The sequence below is a fragment of the Diospyros lotus genome, chromosome 4, assembly GCF_014633365.1.
Source record: "Diospyros lotus cultivar Yz01 chromosome 4, ASM1463336v1, whole genome shotgun sequence".
Classification (NCBI taxonomy): Eukaryota; Viridiplantae; Streptophyta; class Magnoliopsida; order Ericales; family Ebenaceae; genus Diospyros; species Diospyros lotus.
In genome coordinates this window covers 44523904-44545405 of record NC_068341.1, presented here as the reverse complement: position 1 = coordinate 44545405, position 21502 = coordinate 44523904, and the positions used below count along the sequence as shown (strand labels likewise).

The 21502-nt window shown below is 35.2% G+C and overlaps 3 protein-coding genes and 1 long non-coding RNA gene across 5 annotated transcripts; 1 reads left to right on the top strand and 3 right to left on the bottom strand.

The window, feature by feature from the left end:
• The first annotated feature begins 444 nt into the window (after positions 1-444).
• On the top strand, positions 445-11660 carry LOC127799341 (small GTPase LIP1-like). 2 transcript variants are annotated; one of them, XM_052333285.1, is made up of 7 exons: positions 446-1333; positions 8103-8194; positions 8271-8415; positions 8708-9018; positions 9996-10049; positions 10138-10265; positions 11170-11660. In XM_052333285.1, the coding sequence occupies exons 1-7, from the start codon at positions 1240-1242 to the stop codon at positions 11366-11368; spliced, it is 1023 nt and encodes a 340-aa protein (XP_052189245.1). In that variant the 5' UTR covers positions 446-1239; the 3' UTR covers positions 11369-11660. The 2 variants fall into 2 exon arrangements, with proteins under 2 accessions (XP_052189246.1, XP_052189245.1); XM_052333286.1 differs by lacking the exon at positions 8103-8194 and having other exon boundaries at positions 445-1333; positions 8225-8415.
• Positions 7244-7652, bottom strand: LOC127799342 (uncharacterized). Its single transcript, XR_008022602.1, has 2 exons — positions 7514-7652; positions 7244-7432 (listed from the first exon to the last, which is right to left on the bottom strand). It is a non-coding gene; the product is annotated as an uncharacterized LOC127799342 (long non-coding RNA).
• Positions 11661-11943: 283 nt separating the features above from the next.
• On the bottom strand, positions 11944-13602 carry LOC127799340 (alkane hydroxylase MAH1-like). Its single transcript, XM_052333284.1, has one exon. It carries the CDS (start codon positions 13560-13562, stop codon positions 12027-12029), a length of 1536 nt encoding a protein of 511 aa, XP_052189244.1. The 5' UTR covers positions 13563-13602; the 3' UTR covers positions 11944-12026.
• A 2067-nt stretch (positions 13603-15669) lies between these two features.
• On the bottom strand, positions 15670-17627 carry LOC127798875 (alkane hydroxylase MAH1-like). Its single transcript, XM_052332514.1, has one exon. It carries the CDS (start codon positions 17374-17376, stop codon positions 15835-15837), a length of 1542 nt encoding a protein of 513 aa, XP_052188474.1. The 5' UTR covers positions 17377-17627; the 3' UTR covers positions 15670-15834.
• Between the last annotated feature and the right edge of the window lie 3875 nt (positions 17628-21502).

The following is a 21502-nucleotide window of genomic DNA, read 5'->3' as shown; positions in this document are numbered from 1 at the left end:
CACAGTCTTGAAGAATTAATTTATTATTTGAGAAATAATTAAGACAAATTTTAAAAGGACTAGTACAAATTGAATTATCATATAGAGTTACTTATAAAAATTTTACATTTTATATAAGTCGAATCTTCAACGATTAAGTAGATAGATACTCGATATAATCATTCTTTGAGATTATAGGATAATATTTTTGATATGATCATTTTTTGAGATTTTTGAATTGTAGAATAAAATATTTTAGACGTGGATTGCTTTTTTAAGTAATATAAAAGCGAATAAATCACCTATCTTATTATTACATGCTATATTAATATTTTTTAAAATTTTTATATTAAAAATATAAAAAAAAAGTTCGAGACCAATTAAGAGTAAATCGGTACGGTCTGTAGTGAATGAACACCGATAATTTCTAATGTGGAATATATATTTAGATTTTAATTGGAGTGGATTCAGTAGTTCATAACTTCCGATAGGTTGGAACGCAAAAATCACCCACAAAACCTCTTGAGGCATCCAATTAGCTTTTGGCAGCACAGTGGTGATATGAAGCCACACTAAAATTTCCAATCTCCGGGAGCTCTTTGCTGCAACTGCTGCTGGTGAAGATCACGTTCAAGTGCTCGGACCTCGCTCTCCTCAGCAACTAGAGTTTACTAAATTGTCCGCAACATCTCGTCAGAGTTTGGCACCTTTAGCTTGGATTGCAGTTCACTTGTCTTTTCGTCGATCTGGCTACTTGTACATAGATTTGTATATAATATTACCGCAAACAGATATATCGCAAATATATTACTATAGCCTACCGGAATATTGGAGCAAGGCCCAGATCTTATTGTTGATTACGCCACCTGTTTTCTTTTGGCGAGTTTTGGTGTTGGAATTGCATTCCGAGCAAACCCATCTGAGGATTCATCATCAGATCCGTTAGCATTTTTGCGTTGGAGAATCGATTTTATGAACTGGGTATTGAGGGTCTTGTTGTTTTCTTTAGGGATATTTCGTTTTGGGTTCTCAAAATTTCTAGTTTGATCTTGGCCTTGTTCTTTTTCTTTTCTCTTTTTATCCTGGTATGGATCTTGGGTTGAATTTTTGAGGACCCATTTTTGAGAGCTGTTGTTGGGTTTCACGGATTTGTCTCTTCTTCGCGGGACAAAACTGATTTGATCTTCATGTTATAGCGGGGGCCAGTTTGGAATTTCTTTTGTGGGTTTGTTTGGTTTGGTGGCGAATTTGGAGCGAAACATGTTTCGGAGGGAACGCGAGAAAGAGAAGAAAGAACTGAATGGTGGTGGACCGCCTTGTGGACAGGTTCGAGTTCTTGTTGTTGGAGATTCAGGTATTTTATTGATGTAGTATTTTCTTTCCCTTTTCCTTTTGTTCCTAGTAGTCTTGTATGTTCAATTTGATCTGTTTCATTTTTTTTGGGTTTTAATTGTTTCTACTGAGCTTAAATATGCCAAGCAGTGAAACCCAATATAATGATTGGTAGTACTGCATAAGTTATAGGGAAATCACAAGAATGTATGACAATATTTGAGGAAGGAGAAACCCTCAGTTACAGGTCAATTAGACATCAATTAGTTGAATCTTAGCAAAGTAATACTTACAGCTACAGCAACACAGCAATCGGTTTGTGTTGTAGTCCATCCAAGAACTGATCATGCAACCAATGAGTTCTTGCATGGTCTCATGCTGAAATGATGCAGGACACCATCAATTCTAGGAGACTTAGAGGTTTTGGTGGTGGTGGAAGTGCAAAAAGAAGTGTTTGAGACTCTGAATTGGCTTTAGGTAACATTTTCATATTTGGTTAGAGAAGTGTGACATAGATACATATTTTTATTGCTTCATTGCTACCTCTGGATTAATATTAATACATTTCTCTGATATGGTGGTATATGGCAGAGGGTTAGTACTTGCTTGGAATTTTAATGCTTTCAGAATTCTGAGAGAACTGCCTCTTTGAAGATATTGTTCCAATTGTTTGATTGATGTGTCAAGAGAAACTCTGTGCAGTGAACCACCAGATTCAGAGTGCTGTTGTTATCTGCAAGTTAGGACACCAAATCTTAAGGATGAAATCATATTCCAATTCATAATATGGCACAGCGTAAAAGATGATGGCTAAACAGCCCGGGAAAAAAATTTCCTAGTAAATATGCTACTTGAGACATCTAAATATTCTAGCCAAAAAAAAAAAAAAAGCTACTTGAGACATCTAAAAATTCTAAGAAAGAAAAAAAAGAGGTGCTACTCAAGACATCTAAATTAAATTTCCATCGTCCTGTACCAACTGTTTCTCATTTCCCAACAACAATCACAAGCCTTATCCCACTTGGTGGGGTTGTTTACATGAATTCTTTAGGGGAAGGACTGTTTCTCATTCCCCGATGTATGAAAATCAATGCTTGGGCTGATTTTTTTCATACATTATTATTCTTTTTGTTGCTTTTGTAGGTTTCTTTTTAGCCAATTGCATGTCATACTTATTGGGGGTAGCAAATATATGTGCCCATCTATAGGGTCAAGAACTTGATGTTCTTTTTCACAAAAAAAAAAATTCTCTCTTAAATTCATAATATAAATTTTTTCTCCAAAATGAGGTGAATATCTACCCTTGTATGCATCAATTATATCCATATTTTTGGTATATATATTACCCATCTAGTAGGATTAAGGCATGTGATTCTTGTTTAGTATGTATATTCATGTTACTATTCTACTGATGGTCCATAAGGTAGGAATAACAAATGCTTCTTGTATATGTCAATTTGCATATCTTGGTGATGATCATGGGAATAGTCCGGGAACATATGCTAAAATGACGACAATTACAAGTCTTAATCCCATCAAGTGGGGTTAGCTAAATGAATCCTAAACCTCCAACTATCTCTATCCATGACCGTATCCTCTATGAAACTATTATATCCTACGTCATCTTTAAGGAGTTTTCTTTGCTACAAACTTCATTTCATCTTCTCACCTCACATATGTGTGCGTCGGTCAGAGAGAAGTACTAAATTATTTTAATCTTGTCTTGCATTTTATCTTCAATAGGTGCTACTTTAACGTTGTTATGTGTAATCCATTTATTATTTTGTCTTTTCTTTTATAACCGCACATCTATTATAATATCTTCATCTTAGTTATGCTTATATTTTGCACATGTTAGTACATAAGTGTTTAAGCTTTTGGGCCATAGAACAAAAATGGTTTTATAATTAGCTGATAAAAATTTCTTTTTAAAGTTTTAAATTGATTTTATGATTGCCTAAGATACTAAATGTACTTCTGTACTTTAACCTTCCCACTTTGATTCCATGAGTATCATCCTCCATAATCTATTTTTATATTTTGAATAATTGATCTAAGACATCTAAATTGATATTTTGCGGGGATAACTTGATGTCAAGTGACATCATCCATTCCACACTTATACTTTTATTGAGCTTACATGCCATATATTCAGTTTTTGACCTACTCAACTTAAAACTTTTGACTAAGATATTTATATATAGTTCAAGTTTATTATTCATGCTTTCTTTTTTCTCGTCCACAAGATAATATCATTTGCAAGAGCATACATCAATACATTTCTCTTGGATGTGCTTGGTGAATTCATCCATCACAAGAGCAAACAGGTAAGGGCTCAATGCATATTCTTGGTGTCATCCAATTTTAATTTGAGAAGCCTTAGTATCTTCTCCACAAATTCGAGCTCACGTTTTTGCTTGATGATGCGTGCCCTTAATAACTCTTTCACATGTTGTTTCCAAGTCTACAAGTACCATGTGCAAATCTTTTTATATATCTCTAGACCTTTCCATTAGACATCTTAATAAATAGATAACTTATATTGTTGACCTACTAGGCATAGAATCAATCAGCTTTGGGAGACCTTGGTTTTTCTCCTTAACCTTTCCTCAATTACTCCCAAAGTTTCAAAATATCACTCATTGGCTTGATCCCTCTATATTTTCTCAACTTTAAATGTATAATTTATTTTTAGGCACTAAAGAACTCATTCTTCTCTCATCTAACATCTTTTTTTGTTTTAAGGATCACATTAAATAATTGGGATAATTAAATAACCATACTTGAGGTTTGCCATAATATTAACTTTCTATTAAACTTACTATTGCCCTTACAAAGACCTATTGAAATAATTTTTAACTTAATAGAGACCTACCTAAGGTTTAGATTTTCATGTAGGAAAATTCTGCAAAAATAGTCAACACACTTCTCAAAGTTAGAGAAAAGTGTTGGTAAAATTGTAAGTCTAGAAAAAATTATTTGAGAGGTATAGGTATTTAAAACTAACCCTTTTAGTTGACATTTTGATACCTAAAACACCTCAAATGATTTTTTTAGACCTGCAACTTTGTCAATACTTTTCTCTACCTTAGGTAAGTTTTCGTTAGGTTAATAGTAAGTTAAATGGAAAATTAATAGTATGGAAAAACTCAGGTAAGTTTTTGTAAATATCTCTGAATAATTTTGTTAATAAAGAAATACCATCTTCTCCCATGCATTTCCATGCTTATCGGGATATTAGCTGGTCTAACTGCTTTATTATTTTTATCTTTTCATAGCTTGCTTGATTTTGTTTAGACAAATACGTGTAGTAAACATGTACTTTCTATCTTCTTTGAGTTATTCAAATGCCTCACTATAACACTTGTTTCTCCACCTTCATTGAATAACTTTGAGAATTACTCTTTTTATCTCTCTTTGATCGCCCCGTCATTTATCGGTGTTTTTATTTTATTTTTTATCTTTTGTGAATTTTACTTGGCTCAAATCACCTACTTTTCTTTCTCTTGCTTTAGCAAACATATATATATATATATATATATCTTTACATCTTTCATATCGCCTTTTCTGTTCTGTGATCTGATAAATTTGCAGAAACCTTCAAGTTGGTGGTACAAATTTTCATAAAATTTTCCCTTTGCTTAACCAGTTACCTTCTTTGTTTCTTTTTCAGCCAAAATTTACATTTTCAAGTTTTCTTTGTTATAGCATGTATATAAAGTCTTGTAGCAAGCTGTTTTGATTTTGATTTTTTCTTTACCTCTTCATTCCACTGCCTAGTTTTTTTTTTTTTTTTTTGGAGCTTACTCTTTTACTGTCCTCTTACAACATAAGCAATCCTTTTGTCTTGTAAGAAAGTAGTTTTTTTTTTTTTTGACTAGGTGTTCATCCCCCCTTTTGAACATAGTATATGGTTATGAGCTCATAACTCATTTGTGACTTTGAAGTAGATTTCTTGGTTAGTTGAATTTTGTAATATATGTTGTCTTAGGGAGCATAACCACTTTATTTTGGGTGCCTCTCAATTTTTGGGATGTAACAGTTATGGATATGTGTGGTATACACCAGGATACATTTTGGACTTGCCGAATGAAATGATATACACTTTTTTATAGTTTGTTTTTGGACACAGCTAGAATATGTGTATGATGGGTTGGACGTGACAGGGTTGTCCAGGGGTTGGCCAAGTCTTGGACGTGTCAGGATGCCAATAGGCTTTTTAGATTTTATTTCAGGGTGAAATCTGGAACTACACTAAAATTTTAAATTGAGCCCTGATTATAACTTGTAGCCCACATGGTTGCTTCTTTTTTTTTTCCCTGTTGCTGATTTATGCTTATACCATTATGGATTGAATAGCATCTACATATAGTAGTAGTATTTCTACATTGTTTTTATATTTGTCTTTGTTATTGATTGAATGGTATATTCATAGTTGATTAGGGTGTTTTTTCAGTAATTTTTAGTTCGGTTTCGGTTACTATGTTCATAGATATTGCTAATAGATTTTTTTTCCCCCCCTGGTATCCCTATCATATCTATGTCCTTATTTCAGTAATTTTAGCCAGTTTTGGTTACTATGTTCATAGATTGCCGATAGAAAATGTTTTTTTCTTTTTCTCCTGGTATCCCTATCATATCCATATCCTTGTTTCTCTATGTTGATGTGTACTGAGTCCATTTCTGTTTCCATATTGATGTCCACATCCATTTCAATGCTTCTTGGTATCTAGTATTTAAATTTGCTAACTTTAAAACCATATAGATTATTCCTTGTGGTATTCATTCACTGGAAAACCAGCAGCGTAACTGTGCTCCTATCTTGTTAAATTGGAGCTTTACATGCACTTTATTCATATATCTTGGACAACTGGAGGAAAATTCACTATAAGGTGACAAAAGCAGGCAAAAGAGAAGTAGAAGTGCAGCTTAAAATACATGCTACATACAGATCGTATTCACTACTTATCAACAAAATAAAAAGAAAATTGGTTCACACCACATTAGAAAGGTGGCAGAAGCATGCAAACCCAAGTGGAAGTGAGTTAGGTAACAAGCAATACATGGAAACAGAGAACAAGTGGTCTGATCATCCAAAAACCCATGCTTGTTTTGAAATTGAGCTTCTTTCTATGTTTCCTCAAGTGTACTTCAGGTGTTTATCTGATGCCACATGTCCTCTATGTGTGGTTTTGCCAAAAGAAAAATTCTAGTTGGACATACTACAACACTCTTGGACAATGACTAAAACCTAGTACCATGGAAGTCTTTGAGCTTCCTATTGCACATGGCTTATCATTTCTTTGCTTTACAAATCAATCTCCTGGGTGCACATGCTGATCCCTTTGAGAGTCTAATATGTCTATTATTTGGGTAACAAAATTCTTATATATGGCCTTCCAGAACGAAAAAATAAATAAATTTACACTTGTCTTGTTAATTGTTCTGCATCCTTTCAGAGCATGAAAATTTCAGTTGAATTTTCTGTGCTTGGTCCTAATGAATCTGAGATGAAGTTATTTATCAAAAGAAAAAAAAAGAATCTGAAATGAAGTTGCTTGATTTTGCTTCAACCTTGACTAAGTGGAAGAGGAATGGAGGAAAATTCAATTTATTTTCATAAATTGGATGTTTCTCTTCTGTAATTTTAGGGCGAGCCACTGTAGCAACTATAATGTTGCTTTTTTGTATATGGAAGGGCATGAGTTCAAGTTGTAGAACCAGTTTCTTTGCTAAAAGGCAAGGGGAAAGTTGCATATAGAAACGATCATCCCAAAATGGGGAGCCTTGGGAATGCCCTTTTAATCAAAATATTCATTAATAAATGCTTGTGAAGGAGGGGAACCATGTATTACCAGCAAATGCAAACAGTGGTGGAGCCACATTGAGCTGAGGGCTCAACTTTCTAAAATATACACTAAAAGGTGTAGTATTTAAATTATTTTTCAAAAATTCCCCCCCCCCCCCCCTCATCTCAAGTTTCTAAAATATACACTCAAAGTATAGTGTTTAAATTATTTTTCAAAATTGCCCCCATTCAAAAATTTGAAATGTAGGTCAATTTGAAAATTGCCCCTATCTTTTTTATGCTATAATCAAACTTATTTTTTGGAATAAATACCTTTTAATTGATTATAATTCTAACACTGATTGCCCCTATCTTTTTTATGCTATAATCAAACTTATTTTTTGGAATAAATACCTTTTAATTGATTATAATTCTAACACTGACTATATAAAGTGTATCAATTATTAATTGATAGTTTTGAAGTAATATCTAGGTTTAAAATAAAACATATTTTTAAATATATTATACTTATAGATTATTTTTGTTAAGAAAAGCAATATTAGATCAACCATCTGTTTAAAAATTTGTTGGTCAAGATGATAAAAATATTTTTAAGAAACAGTAGGCTTAAAATGAGTTTAAAAAAATCCTTTGTATATATCTTTAATCATGTATTAAAATTTTAAATTATCACACTATCAATAATTCTACCATCTGTCCTTTAAACAGTCAACATGATGCATTGAGGAGTGAAATTTTTCTTTGAGTTGGAGAACTTCTCCCCTAACAATCCAAAAGAGATTCAAAGGGCTGGGCATGAGCTAATGAATTCTAGAAGGAGAACACCCTCCACGCCTCCCTCACATTGGAACACTAAAGCAGTAGATGCTTTTTGTATTTTGCTAAAAATAAAATATTCTTTATACTGGCTAGTGTTTCAGTGCATCACTTATCCTAATAATGTAATGCCTGATATAAATTTATTTTTTGATTCTCCTGGTAGGAGTTGGGAAAACTTCTCTTGTCCATTTGATTGTAAAAGGTTCTTCTATTCTTCATCCTCCTCAAACCATTGGGTGTACAGTTGGTGTTAAGGTATGGCTCAACTTTCCTCTGTTTGTGCAGATAAAGATTCAAATCTCATTAAAATTTATGCTGTTTTCCTATGAAGTACACAACTTATGGGGGTTCTGGTAGCTCTTCATCAAATAGCATGAAAGGTGACAGTGAAAGGGATTTCTTTGTTGAACTTTGGGATATCTCTGGGCATGAGAGGTATAAAGATTGCAGATCTCTCTTCTATTCACAAATAAACGGTGAGAACTGAGCATCTAGATTCTAGCATTTGAACATTCTTTTTGAATCCCCTATTGACACACTCAGTAAATTTAATATTTGTTGGGGGAATTGTGAACTAATTTGTGCCCTGTAATGAATGAGTTGAAATTATGTACTTTCACAGCCTTCCTGATTCAATGGCAGTGTCTTGCAACTACGTCTTTAGCTTTTGATATATATTCTTCTGAATTCCCGCTCCCCAAAAATAATAATAATTAAATTTTAGACTTACTACTTAAATTATCTTGCTTTCCTGTAATTCACATGCAGGCGTTATCTTTGTTCATGATCTATCTCAGAGAAGGACAAAAACAAGCTTGCAAAAGTGGGCTGCAGAGATTGCATCAACTGGGACATTCTCTGCCCCTCTAGGATCTGGAGGTCCTAGTGGCCTTCCTGTCCCTTACATTGTGATTGGTAATAAAGCAGATATTACAGCAAAAGAGGGCACAAGAGGAAGCAGTGGCAATCTTGTTGATGTTGCTCGCCAGTGGGTTGAGAGGCAGGGTTTACTTCCCTCAAGCTCAAGCGAGGAACTTCCTTTGGTTGAGAATTTTCCTGGCACCGGAGGCCTTATAGCGGTTAGAATTTAAACTTTTATGAAATTACCTACTTAAGGCTTGTTATGTTAATTTTTGTTGTGTACTTTGTAACTTTCCTCTATGGAGCATACATCACTTTTGTATTCTTTAGGCCAAAAGCATAACTTCATGATAGAAATTCCCTATAGGTGTTGGGCAAGAGAGTTTTAGTGTCCTGTGGAGCTTTCTTAATTTGATTGCCGATAAGATCCACATAAGCGAAAGCCTCATCCTGTCATGAACCAAATTTGGGAATCGTGATTGGCATGTCCTGGATGGATCATGGGCCCACTGGTGCCAAGCAATCCTAACAGGCAAATTTCAACATTTAAACTTAAATATCATGAATGTAACTTAAATATGGAATAAATCAAAGGTAAAAAATCATTCTCCTAACTTCAAGAATGGAGCCAACATCTATAGAACATGGAACAGGTACACAATTTGATAGGCTGGACCTACCAAAAGAAATCGGTTGTTATACATAAGGGGCAGACATTCCCAAAAAGACCCACTAAAAATTGAAGACATGAGAAAACAACAGGAGTCGCACAGACATCAGTGAGCAGAATGCAGATGATATACATTATGATAAATGGGGACAAACGAATACAAGGATTTATGGAGTAAGTGTTTTCTTTTCAGAAAACATGCATGCAATGGCATGCATGAAGGTTAAGTACCACCCAAGGTGGTAGCTCCACTGGTGGTCCTATTTGCATTGAGATTTGAGGTCTTAGGTTTAAGTCTAGTATCCAGCATTGCTTGGGTGATCGTCCACCATATGGTCCATGGGTTTTAAGAGTGGAGGAGCTGATGAATCTATCTTAGATGGCTCCTGTCACAGGTTTTCCTGAATGTCTTGGGATGGCAGAAAAAAAAAAAAATGAATAGTTCTAAACATTCATTATGTTTTTTCTAAACATATTATGTGTGGAAAACTCATTGAGAGTTTCCTATCCGTTTAACATGTACAGGCTGCCACAGAAGCAAGATATGACAAAGAAGCATTGATGAAATTCTTTCGTATGGTCTGAACTCTTGCTCCCAAATGCCTTTTTTAAGTTTGGATTTTTATGTAGGGTCTAAACTAATTTTACCAAGCCCTCCTTTTCTCAGTTGATAAGGAGGAGGTATTTTTCAGATGAGCTTCCCGCATCAAACCCGTGGTCTACCCCACCACTTCAAAGCCCATTTCAGCAGCCAAGTGAAATAAGTGATGAAGATCATTTGTACAAGAATACAAGGTATGATTTGCTGAATTCTTTGTTTTCATGGCTGTTCGATAAAAAGTTAGTGGTGCATCCTAAACTGGACGTTGATTTTGTGTGATTGTTACAACTCAACAATGATTAGCAGTTTCCTTGCCTCCACGTGTGGCAAGATCTGGAATTTGTTTCGGTAGAATGCCATGGATGTGTGTTTCAATTTGGCAGGATACGAATAGCTTTATAACACTTGCACCCTTTTCCTGTTTTTGTGGATAAATTACATTGACAATCCTTGAGGTATTTCAACAACAAGCACGCTACTCTACAATGGCTGAGTTTGTCTCTTTCTTGGCTACACTGATATGTCAGTGTCCTCTTCTTTCTGATTTTCTCACATCTAGACCATACAAAAGAGGTAAAGAACCTCTGGCTCTGGATCATTGTTTGTCACATGAACAGATACCATGACCAAGAATTTCAGTCATAATTGTTTACCCTTTTTTAATAGACTTACAGGTGTAATATCATTTCTTTCCTTTATTGGTGAAAGTGAGTTTTAAAATGTGAAATGACATGGTAGTCATAAATAAAAATTGATGGTTATGAAAATGAACCTGAATGTGAGAAAGTTTATGACTTTGTTCTTCTGTAGGTTTTAGGCACCTCATAAATAGGATGATCTAGTGGCCTGTTAATATCATCCAGGATGGCTGAGGGACATTCATTTCAATTCCAATGAGTGGGGAAAAACCTAAAATATCAGGTTTTAGTATTGTCAGGCAAAATTGGTTCCAACCTGGGATTTGGAATTTAGGACTTGGATATATTACGAGTCTTAGTAGCAACAGCAAGCTTGGTCATTTGTGATTGGATTGCAGCTGCTGCTCTTTTGAAATTTTTGTTTCTAAACTGCCACTTATTGCTTTCCTGTTTTGTGCAGCTTAATCGGTAACCCTTACAAGTACAATAATGTTCTCCCTCCACTTCCAGCTCAACGCAATCTTACCCCGCCTCCCACACTTTATCCACAGCAGCCCATGTCTACGCCTGACAACTATAAAATCCCAAGATTTGCCTTGGCGGCAGGGTCCCAGGAGTTCAGCAGCACCAGATCAAGGCGCACCGACATTAATGTCTGATGATTCTGATCTAAGAAAGCCCTGCAGTTGCCATTTAGAATCCTCCTTCATTTGTTTGCAACTCTGGTCCAATCATTCTTTGATTCATTGCGAAGCCTCTTATCTTAGTTTATGTATCGTGTATTTCAAATGTATGATGAGTGGTCTATGTCCGATGCCCAGCTTAGCATTCGCAATATATTGTTGTTCCTTAGTTTCTTCTCGAGAGAAATTGTAGAACTGTAAAGGCATTGAAAGTCTTTGAATTCACAATATATATATATAAATGTTTGTGGCTTTCGGCATCGCTTAAGCCTATGGTGAGCACTGATGAGCCTATTGCCTATTATAAATATTTATAATAGATTGGCATAAAAGAGCTAATCCGATATCGTTGGATCTCTTGTGAAACACTTAGGTGCTACCATATCTTGTGATTCGTATTTGGTTGTCAGCCGCGACACGAACCTTCTTGTATTTATAGGCTTGGTTTGGACCACCTCCAATCTTAGCCTTGATTTGGGTCTATTAGTTGGGTTTTATATGGGCCGTGGTCCCTTGAATCTCATCGCCACACCACAGATAAGACTGTAAAATTCGATGGTGATAAACCTTCGTTAATATGAGTTAATTATTGGTAACATACAACACAAGATAAGCTTCCTAAGCAACAATCATATTAGGCCCATCTTTTGGACAGTTTAACCATTAATCCGTGCTTCATATAGAGAATTATGGAAACATTAAGAGTCACAGGGTGGCGTTCTACCACTCGAACATGGTAGTTGTGGATTATGGTTGCCGCCACCACCTTTATTTGGTTAAAGGCCGCTTCTTTGCCTATGCAAGTTCTGGGTCCTGCGTTGAAAGACAAGAACTTGTATGATGGTTCATGTTTGACTGTTCCTTGCTTAGAAATCCATCTCTCTGGCTTGAATTCTGAGCAATCCTCTCCCCATATAAACTTCATTCTCCCCATTGCATATAGAGAGAACAGTATCTTCATCTTCGGATGAACACTGTGACCACTTGGAAGTATATCTGGCTTTAGAGACGCCTTGTGTTGGAATGGGACTGGGGGGTAGAGCCTCAAAGCTTCGCAAATAGCACCGTGCAGATACACTAGCTTGTTCACCTCTTCTACCTCGAATAGCCTCCATTTGTTAGCTTCATCTGTTGGCACAATTGATTCCAGTTCTTCTCTGATCTTGGCTTCAACATAGGGGTGGGTTGAAACCAGATAGATAAGCCATGTGAGTGCTGAACTAGTAGTGTCTCTTCCTGCAATAAGGAAATTTAGGATGGTGTCTCTTAAGAACTTATCATCGCATTTTAATGATCCCATGACTGTCTCATCTTCTGCAATCAGATATGATGTCAAGAGATCAACTCCATCTTCTTGATCTTCTTGTGATTTGATCCCTTTGCTCAATTCGTCTCTCTTCATCAATATATACTCAGATATGACACGGTCAAGGGTTTCCCAAGCATCATCGAGTCTCTTCTCGTGTCCAACCCCAAGCCATTTCTGCAACTTCCACATGCTTTTCGGCACTGCGTGGCGAAGCAATAGGGCTTCCTCGGTGTCATCCAAGGCCTTTGAGAACGGAACCTGAGGGAGTTCAGAAGATAAATAACCAGGGTCATAGCCAGTGAACAACATGCAAGAGGTATCAAATGTGAACCTTTGAAACCATTCTTGCAAGTCCACAACTAAGCCTAGTTTAGAGGCACGATCAAGCATTGGGACCAACTCTGTCTCAACCTTTCGCCGGCAGGTTTTCTTGGAAAACCGATGGAAGCGGCAGTCATTAATGAACAATCGCGCAACCTTCCTCTGATCATGCCAGGATTCTCCGTCGGAATTGAAAATCCCATCTCCCAAGACGTCAAAGATCTCCAGAAACTGAGGGCCCTTGGGGAAGTTGGAGAAGTTGGAGCTCATGATGTAGTGGACATCGGCGGGTTGAGCAGTGCAGAGCAAGTCCATGGAAGAGAACCAAGGGCCTTTCAGGAGAAAGGTACCCCCAGTTTGGGCTAGGATTTGAGTGCACCAACTGTGGATCTCATGGACATGAAGAAGAAGAGCAGGAAGCATACCAACAAACGGCCAGTTTCTTGGGATCCCATTTCCTTTACCCAGCAATAGAGAAATCAAAACAAAGCTTATGAAGGCCAAAAGAATATCATAGCAGCCCAGCAATGCCATGACCATTGCCTAGGATAGGAAATATCAAATCCCCGCTAACACGTACCCATTTATGTGGTCTAAAGCAAGTGGCCAAATTTATATTTTTTTTTTTCTTATACTTTGACATTTTTTTATATAATCATTGGAATTTTTCGTTATTTTAATTATATTATTAGATGCGTATTTTTGAATCAATTTAATCTTATATTTTAATATTTTTTTTCATATAGCAACTTAAGCTTTTTTTTATTTTAATTACACTACTGTATCTATCTGTATTTTTTAATCTATGTACTTTAATCTATACACTTTTCTCATTTTATATTTTTTTTATACATAAAAATATAAGAATTAAATTAAATTAACTTAAAAGTAGGAGTTCAAAGATATAATTAAAATAACGAAAAATTTGAATTATCATATAACAATTAATTAAAATATAAAATTTAAACTAACTTAAAAATGTAAATATAAAGATGTAATTAAAATAATAAAAAGTTTAACTAAAAATATAACTACATATATATAATTAAAATAATAAAAATTTTAAATTATAAAAAAAGTTAAAATATAAAAATTAAATTAAATAAAAAATACAGATATATTCGAATGAAGACAAAAAAAAAATAATTAAAAATACACGAACCAGAATTTAGGTGTGGACAAAGAAAGGTCAGATGTTGTGTCTGTTTCTGCAACTGTACTGAGAGGAGATGTTGTGTCTCTTTCTGCAACTGTACTGAGAGGAGAGGAGAGGAGAGGAGAGGGATTAATGGTGGGTGGGGGCGGGGGGGCGTGCTAGCTAGCTGCAGCTGGGACGGAGCTCCAGCCTGTAAAGACAAACCGACAACAAACTAACGATAATGCGTCGCTCTTCCCCTATCATCTCAGTTTCCTTCCGAATTTTCTTTCATTTTTACACTTACCTTACAGTTATTTTTATTTGGACGTAAGGTTTTTTTTACAAAATAAAAATATAAATAAATGGACCACCAATAGTAATATATATCATCCACATCTCTTCTTATTGATGTGATGTATTTAAATAATAATTTTATTTGAATACCTTTAAAAAATATTCTTCTAATGATTTTTTTAAAAAATTCTATTCACAACATACAAATTTACTTTCCACAACCTACACCCCTATCAAATTTTTTAATAATTTTAAAATTTTTATTTTATCCCCACAACCCACTCTCTCCTCCATCCACCGATCGCCGCCTCACCTCTCTTTCTCTTCCGCACCATAACACATATATACATATATATATATATATACACACACGCACGACGACCATGGTTATCAATCCACCAACACCATGACTGACCCACACACACATATATTTTCTCTTTTTTCGTGTGCGATGATCGTGAAGTGGGTCGGTAATGGCGACCGACCCATTGCCATTGCCAAGGTGGGTCCGCCATGACAGTTGACCCACCACGATCAAAGTGATGGGATTCGGGGAACCACTAAACCTTGGGGTTCAGGGGTTCGAGTCAAAACCCCAAACCCTGGGGTTTAGAGACCTCCTGAATATCGGGGTTCAGCGATTTCCCTCGACGACTATGGTGGCATTGTGGCTGCCATCAGCCACGATGATGGCCAAATTGCGATTGGTCGTGAGTAAAAGTAGATATGAGATAAAGTGTGTGTGTCCCCGACCCATGCCCATCAAAGGCTCTTGGAACCCCCCCGATCACAGTGGATCGGCCAACATTGCTGACCCATCTCGTGACCATCTCATAGAGAATGAGAGTAAGAGTGTGTGCGCGCATCTTTGATGGTGGTGAGTCGATCGTCATGGCCGTTGCACATGTATATATATATATGTGTGTGTACGCGCTTGTCTGTGTATATTATATGGGAAAGAAAGAAGTAGACGAGAGGATGATTGGTGGTCGAAGAAAAAGAGTTGTACGCAGGTTGTGGTAGTAAAATAAAAATTTTAAAATTATTAAAAAATTTGATGGGGAATGAACTATGGAAAGTAAATTTGTGGGCTAGAATTAGTCGATCACTTTTGGGTGCTCGCTGACAAGAGACTTTCTTAAGAGTCTTTTCACGGTTTGCTGTGATGTGATGAGAATGCATTCAATAGTCTCTAAAACCTTTATTTAGGGATTCGTGATAGATAATGCTTAAAGACTTTGAGGTCGCCTAATAGTACTCGCAATCTTTATAAATAAATACAAATAAAGACAATACATGTACATCCATAAGACCCTTTATAAAAAATAATAATAATAATAACAAGATTTAACACAAAATAAACTTTCAAATCGACAAACACTAGCTACTATCAACTCCGAGCCATCTTTTGGTGATTTTAACCCTAAAACCGTGTTTCATATACAGAATTATGGAAACGTTAGGAGTCACAGGGTGGCCCTCCGCCACCCGAATACGGTAGTTGTAGATTATGGCTGCTGCCACCACCTTAATCTGGTTGAAAGCCAGTTCTTTGCCTATACAAGTTCTGGGCCCTGCATTGAAGGACAAGAACTTGTATGATGGCTCGTGTTTGATTGTTCCTTGCTCGGAGATCCATCTCTCTGGCTTGAATTCTGAGCAATCCTCTCCCCATATAAACTTCATTCTCCCCATTGCATATAGAGAGAACAATATCTTCGTCTTCGGATGAACACTGTGACCACTTGGAAGTGTGTCCGGCCTTAGGGGTGCCTTGTGCTGGAATGGAACGGGTGGGTAGAGCCTCAAAGCTTCGCAGATAGCACTGTGCAGATACACTAGCTTGTTCACCTCTTCTAAAGTGAATAGCCTCCATTTGTTGGGTTCTTTTTCTGGGACAACTGATTTGAGTTCATCTATGATTTTGGCTTCAACAGAGCAGTGGGTTGAAACCAGATAGATGAACCATGTGAGAGCTGAACTGATAGTGTCCCTTCCTGCAATGAAGAAGCTCAGAGTAGTGTCTCTCAAGAACTTATCATCACACTTGAATGATCCCATGATTGTCTCATCTTTTGTAGTTAGATATGATGTCAAGAGATCAACCCCTTCCTCTTGATCTTCTTGTGATTTGATCCCTTTGCTCAGTTCTTCTCTCTTCTTCGCTATATACTTCAATATGACATGATCAAGTGTTACCCAAGCATCTTTGAGTCTCTTCTCAGATCCAATCCCAAGCCATCTTTGCAACTTCCAAATGCTTTCTGGCACTACATGGCGAAGCAATATGACTCTCTCAGCATCATCCATGGCATCTGCAAATGGAACTCGAGGGAGTTCAGGAGATAAGCATCCAGGGTCATAGCCAGTGACCAACATGCAGGTGGTATCAAAGGTGAGCCTTTGGAACACGTCTTGCAAGTCCACAACTAGGCCTAGGTCGGACGCATGATCAAGCACCGGGACCAGCCCTTTCTTGACCTTATCCCGGCTGGTCTTCCCGGAAAACCTATGGAACTTGAGGTGACTAACGAACAGCTGCCCAACCTTCCGATGATCCTGCCATACATCTCCGTCGGAATTGAAAATCCCATCTCCCAATATGTCGAACATCTCCTTGAACTGAGGACCCTTGGGGAAGTTGGAGAAGTTGGAGCTCATGATGTAGTGGACATCAGCAGGAAGAACAGTGCATAACACTTCCATGGAAGTGAACCAAGGACCTTTGAGAAGAAAGGTACCCCCAACTTTAGGCAAGATTTCAGCTATCCAACTATGAATCCTATGGATCCGAATAAGAAGACCCGGAAGCATCCCAAGAATTGGCCAGTTTACTGGAATCCCATCTTGGTTGGCCAAAAGAAAAATCAAAAGAAAGCTCATGAATGCCAAAAGGATTTCATAGTAGTGCAGCAATGCCATAATATAGTATTCCTCAAGAATAATAATATATCGGAATTGGATTTCCCCAGCCTAGCTAGTTGCCCTTCATCTTATTGATCAGTTGAGACCCTTAATATATATATACATGATCATATGATCGGTCAGAGGTTGGGCTTGGCCTTCCACGGCTTCCTTTTCAAGCTGTACGGATGAAAGTTAATCTTATTAATTAAGGCCGACTAACTCGCTAGCTAGGGGTGGGGGATACATGCTCGAGTAGAGATTCCGGATCTAACTCTGAATCTGACTTGACCATATATTAGATTTTGCCAAAAGGATACTGTTGCAAGCTCAAAAGCTTGGACAACTCGGTAGATAACTTTACATTCTCGTGATATTTTGATATCAAAATATTATAATAAATTAAACTTAAATGTTTGAATGTCCAACCAAAATCATGCCCTCTTCTTTGTACTCTTTTTATCCTTCCTCCCCCCACCCCCTCACTCTTTCCTTTCCGCTCTCTTACCTCTATCTTCCATCTCCGTCGTTCCATCACCAATGCCCCCATCTCCCCCTCTCTCGCCTTATTCTCTCTCTGTTCATTCTCGCCGACAAATTCGAATCCTCCATCACAGTCCACCTCCATCTCTATCGACGTCTCTATCGTCCGCCTCCGTCATTCGCCACCCACACCTCCATCTCTCATCTCTCTCTCGGCCATTACACATATATAAATATATAATATATTTACTAAAAATGTATTTGAATATAACTTGGGTTAAATATACATATTTTTTAAACAAAAATATAGATTAAACAAGAATAAAAATAAATAATATATTTTGAGTTAAAATATATTTTTTTACTATTATTTGTATATAAGATAATTAAAAAATACTTAAAATTTTATATTTTGTATGAATAATAAACAAAAGAAATATAATTGTATTGGGATGGATATAAGAATATATCTTTTTATTAAAAATAAATATTATAATATTATGGTTTATACTTGATTTGCATTTTATAACTTAAAAAATAAAATAAAATTACAAAATAAATTTTAAAAAATCGTAAGTCAAACTATACTCTTAAAAGTTTCAATATCTTATAAGCTAAAATTTTTAAAACTAACAAAATAGGTAAAAAAAAAATAAGAAAATGGTGTTAAAGGAACACCATGAAAAGCCAAATGTGTCTATGAGAGTTGCATCAAACAAATTTGTTTTTCTTTGTCCACTATTCTCCACTTGATCAAAATAACAAGTTTACATAATTTATAATTCCAATTATATTTTTTTTCTTTATCATTCATGCAAAACATAAAATTTTATGTATTTTATAATTCTTTTATGTATAAATAATTATATACATTTTATGTTATTATTTACTTATGTTGCTTGAATTGAAAGGTCAAAAATTATATGTAAAGTTGTACAAAATCTTAATATTATATTTTACAAAAATCAAAATCATATTTAAAGTTAAACAAAACAATAATATCATATTTTAGATTTATACAATTAATATAAATAGGTAAGAAAATAAATAATATGCAAGTAATATATAATATCATATATTATATATTTATATATATGTTGGTTTAACAGAGATCCAGAGAAAGAAAAGTTGGAACAGTGGAGACAGACGACGAACGACGAACGGTGAAGAGAATCGACAGAAGATCCAGAAAAAGAGAAGATGGAGGCATCGACGGCTGCGTTGATGGCGGCGGACATCAGCGTAGGCAACTACATTTGTGGCAACGACGACAAGAAACAATAAGAGAGATAGAGGAATGAGAAAAAGAAAAAAAGAGAAAAAAAGAGATGGAGTCATCGGTGGGGGCTTCAATGGCTACAGATGACAAGAACGAGCAAAAAGAGGTAAGAGAGAAAGTATAAGAAAGAAAATAAATTGCAATAATGGAGTTTCTAAAGAGAGAGTGAGAAATGAGAGTGAAAGAGAGACTGAGAGGTTAAGAGTAAAGTTATCTTTTACAAATAAGGGTTAAATATGTAATTTCCTTAGAGTTGTCCATTAGTTTATTCATCTAAGATTATCCTTGGCAAAAAGTTCTTCCCAAATCATTAAATCTACGCCCAAACCTCTTGTCAAGACAAACACATAGGTCGTCTTCACGAGCGTAATACAGTTGGTTCTCAGGTAGCAGATTACACCCAATGATATAGGTTCGAGTCATGACAGCCGTAGTGTGGGAGTTTCACCCTCCTATAGGGGTGGCTCTTTGTGGGCACCATGTATTGTACCTCCTACTTGGTGTGCTGTTATGTACCGTGATTAACCCCTCTCACATACATGAAACAGTATGTGAAAGGCCTTTAAAATAAGGAATTTCACCATTTTACACCCAAGAGAGACACATAGGTCGAGATTTAATTATTCAAGTGACACAATCATGGATTTTCATTGACTTTATATTGTACGTGTATAAAAGTGTAAAATTTAAAAAATAAATAATTTATTATATACTGTTGTCATCTTGGCCGCTTGCATTGAAATTAACTTCATCATAAAAAATTATACCAGAAACGTAAATAAAAATGGAAAAAGATATTTTAAAAACCGACTTTACTGGCACAACTTTAAATATTAAATTTGAGTGGGTAATGTGTAGGGAAGGTAACTAAAATAAATTCGAAATGCTATTTAAGGACATAAATTTGACACGTTTTTTTATTGATTTACTTTTTTATTACATGAAAATAAAAATAAAAAAAACAAATACGATACAAAATAAAAATAGAGAAATATTATTTTTTTTTAAAAAATAAAAAATAAAAATGTGAAGAAAATACGTAAATAAAAAAAATAAAGAGATCTTTTATAAATATAATTTTTTTAATATAAAAAAATAATTATTCAATGTAAAATAAACATAAATTCTATAATACATTCAAACAAATTCTAGAAAAAAAATAAAATTTTGAATTAAAGACTAAAAAAATTCATCTCAATTCATGGATGAAAATGTGTTTTTAAATTGGAAATGTATTTTTAATATTTTTTAATATTATAAAACAGCCACAAAAAATTTTAAAATTAAAAAAATAATTTGAAAACATTTATTTTAAAAATAAAAACATTTCAAAAATACTGAAATGGAACTCCCAACAAATTTTCATGGATCATAAGTTCACTTTACGTTCACTTCATGAGGTGTAGTACCACTCAATGAAGAGTTCATGGCCTCCACAAAGGCCATGTTTCATAGGATTTTATTTTTATTTTTAATTTTTTTAATATAAAAATAAAAATCAATTATTCAAAAAATATTGAATTTATGTTTGCTTAATTACATTTTTTTAAAAACAAAAAAATATCAAATATTTATCCATGAAATGAAATGGCAGTGTGAGTTAGCTACATAAATTTTAAACTTTTATTTAATGGCCCGCAGATTATGAGTCATTTAAAAATACCCAAACACATATTTTCTCACCCGAACTTTACATAAAAAGCCTATCATCTCCTAAATTGTAAATCTGATCTATTAAATATTTAATATTTATAATTTACACCTATTAACTATATAATTATCTAGTTAGCTAGCATTAAGTGTGTAATAGAGGTGTCATTAAACACCTGAAACAAAGTAACAAAATATCACACTTAGCGACTATCAGATTTCAAACTCACCAATAGATAGATTGTGGGTCACCGGTCGAAACAAAGAGGATGGAGAATGGTGGGTCAATTGCAAGTCGCTGGTCGGAGCAAAGAAGAAATGGAGGGATGGATGGTTTGTGGCTCACGGGTCACTAGTCGAAACAAAGAGGAAAAAGAAAGATAGATCAATCGCACGTCGCCGATTGAAAAAGGCAAAGGATAGGTAGGTTGCAACTCGTGAGTCGTCGATCAGAGTAAAGAGAAAAAATCGAGACCAATACGACGATGATCAACAGAAGACTCGATTCTTCATTTTGGGTCAACAAAGCAAGGACTACAGTCAAAGACAAAGAAAAAGGCAAAAGGAAATATCATTATCGGTCGATTCTTCTTTTATTCTTTCTTTTTTCTATTTTTTTTTTCAGGTCACATAATGTATATTATTGTGTTATAAAATATAATATATTAATATATAAATTTTATAAAAATATGATAACTAAATATCTAAATGAAGTCAAATTTAAGTGTCACG

What these genes read in the sequence shown, in the direction of transcription:
- LOC127799341 (XM_052333285.1), top strand. Translation starts at nt 1,240, where the DNA reads ATGTTTCGGAGGGAACGCGAGAAAGAGAAGAAAGAACTGAATGGTGGT. An exon ending in GCACCGGAGGCCTTATAGCG is followed by an intron (nt 9,019 to 9,995) that starts GTTAGAATTTAA and finishes TAACATGTACAG; the next exon opens with GCTGCCACAGAAGCAAGATA. An exon ending in TGATGAAATTCTTTCGTATG is followed by an intron (nt 10,050 to 10,137) that starts GTCTGAACTCTT and finishes TCCTTTTCTCAG; the next exon opens with TTGATAAGGAGGAGGTATTT.
- LOC127799340 (XM_052333284.1), bottom strand. Translation starts at nt 13,562, where the DNA reads ATGGTCATGGCATTGCTGGGCTGCTATGATATTCTTTTGGCCTTCATA.
- LOC127798875 (XM_052332514.1), bottom strand. Translation starts at nt 17,376, where the DNA reads ATGGCATTGCTGCACTACTATGAAATCCTTTTGGCATTCATGAGCTTT.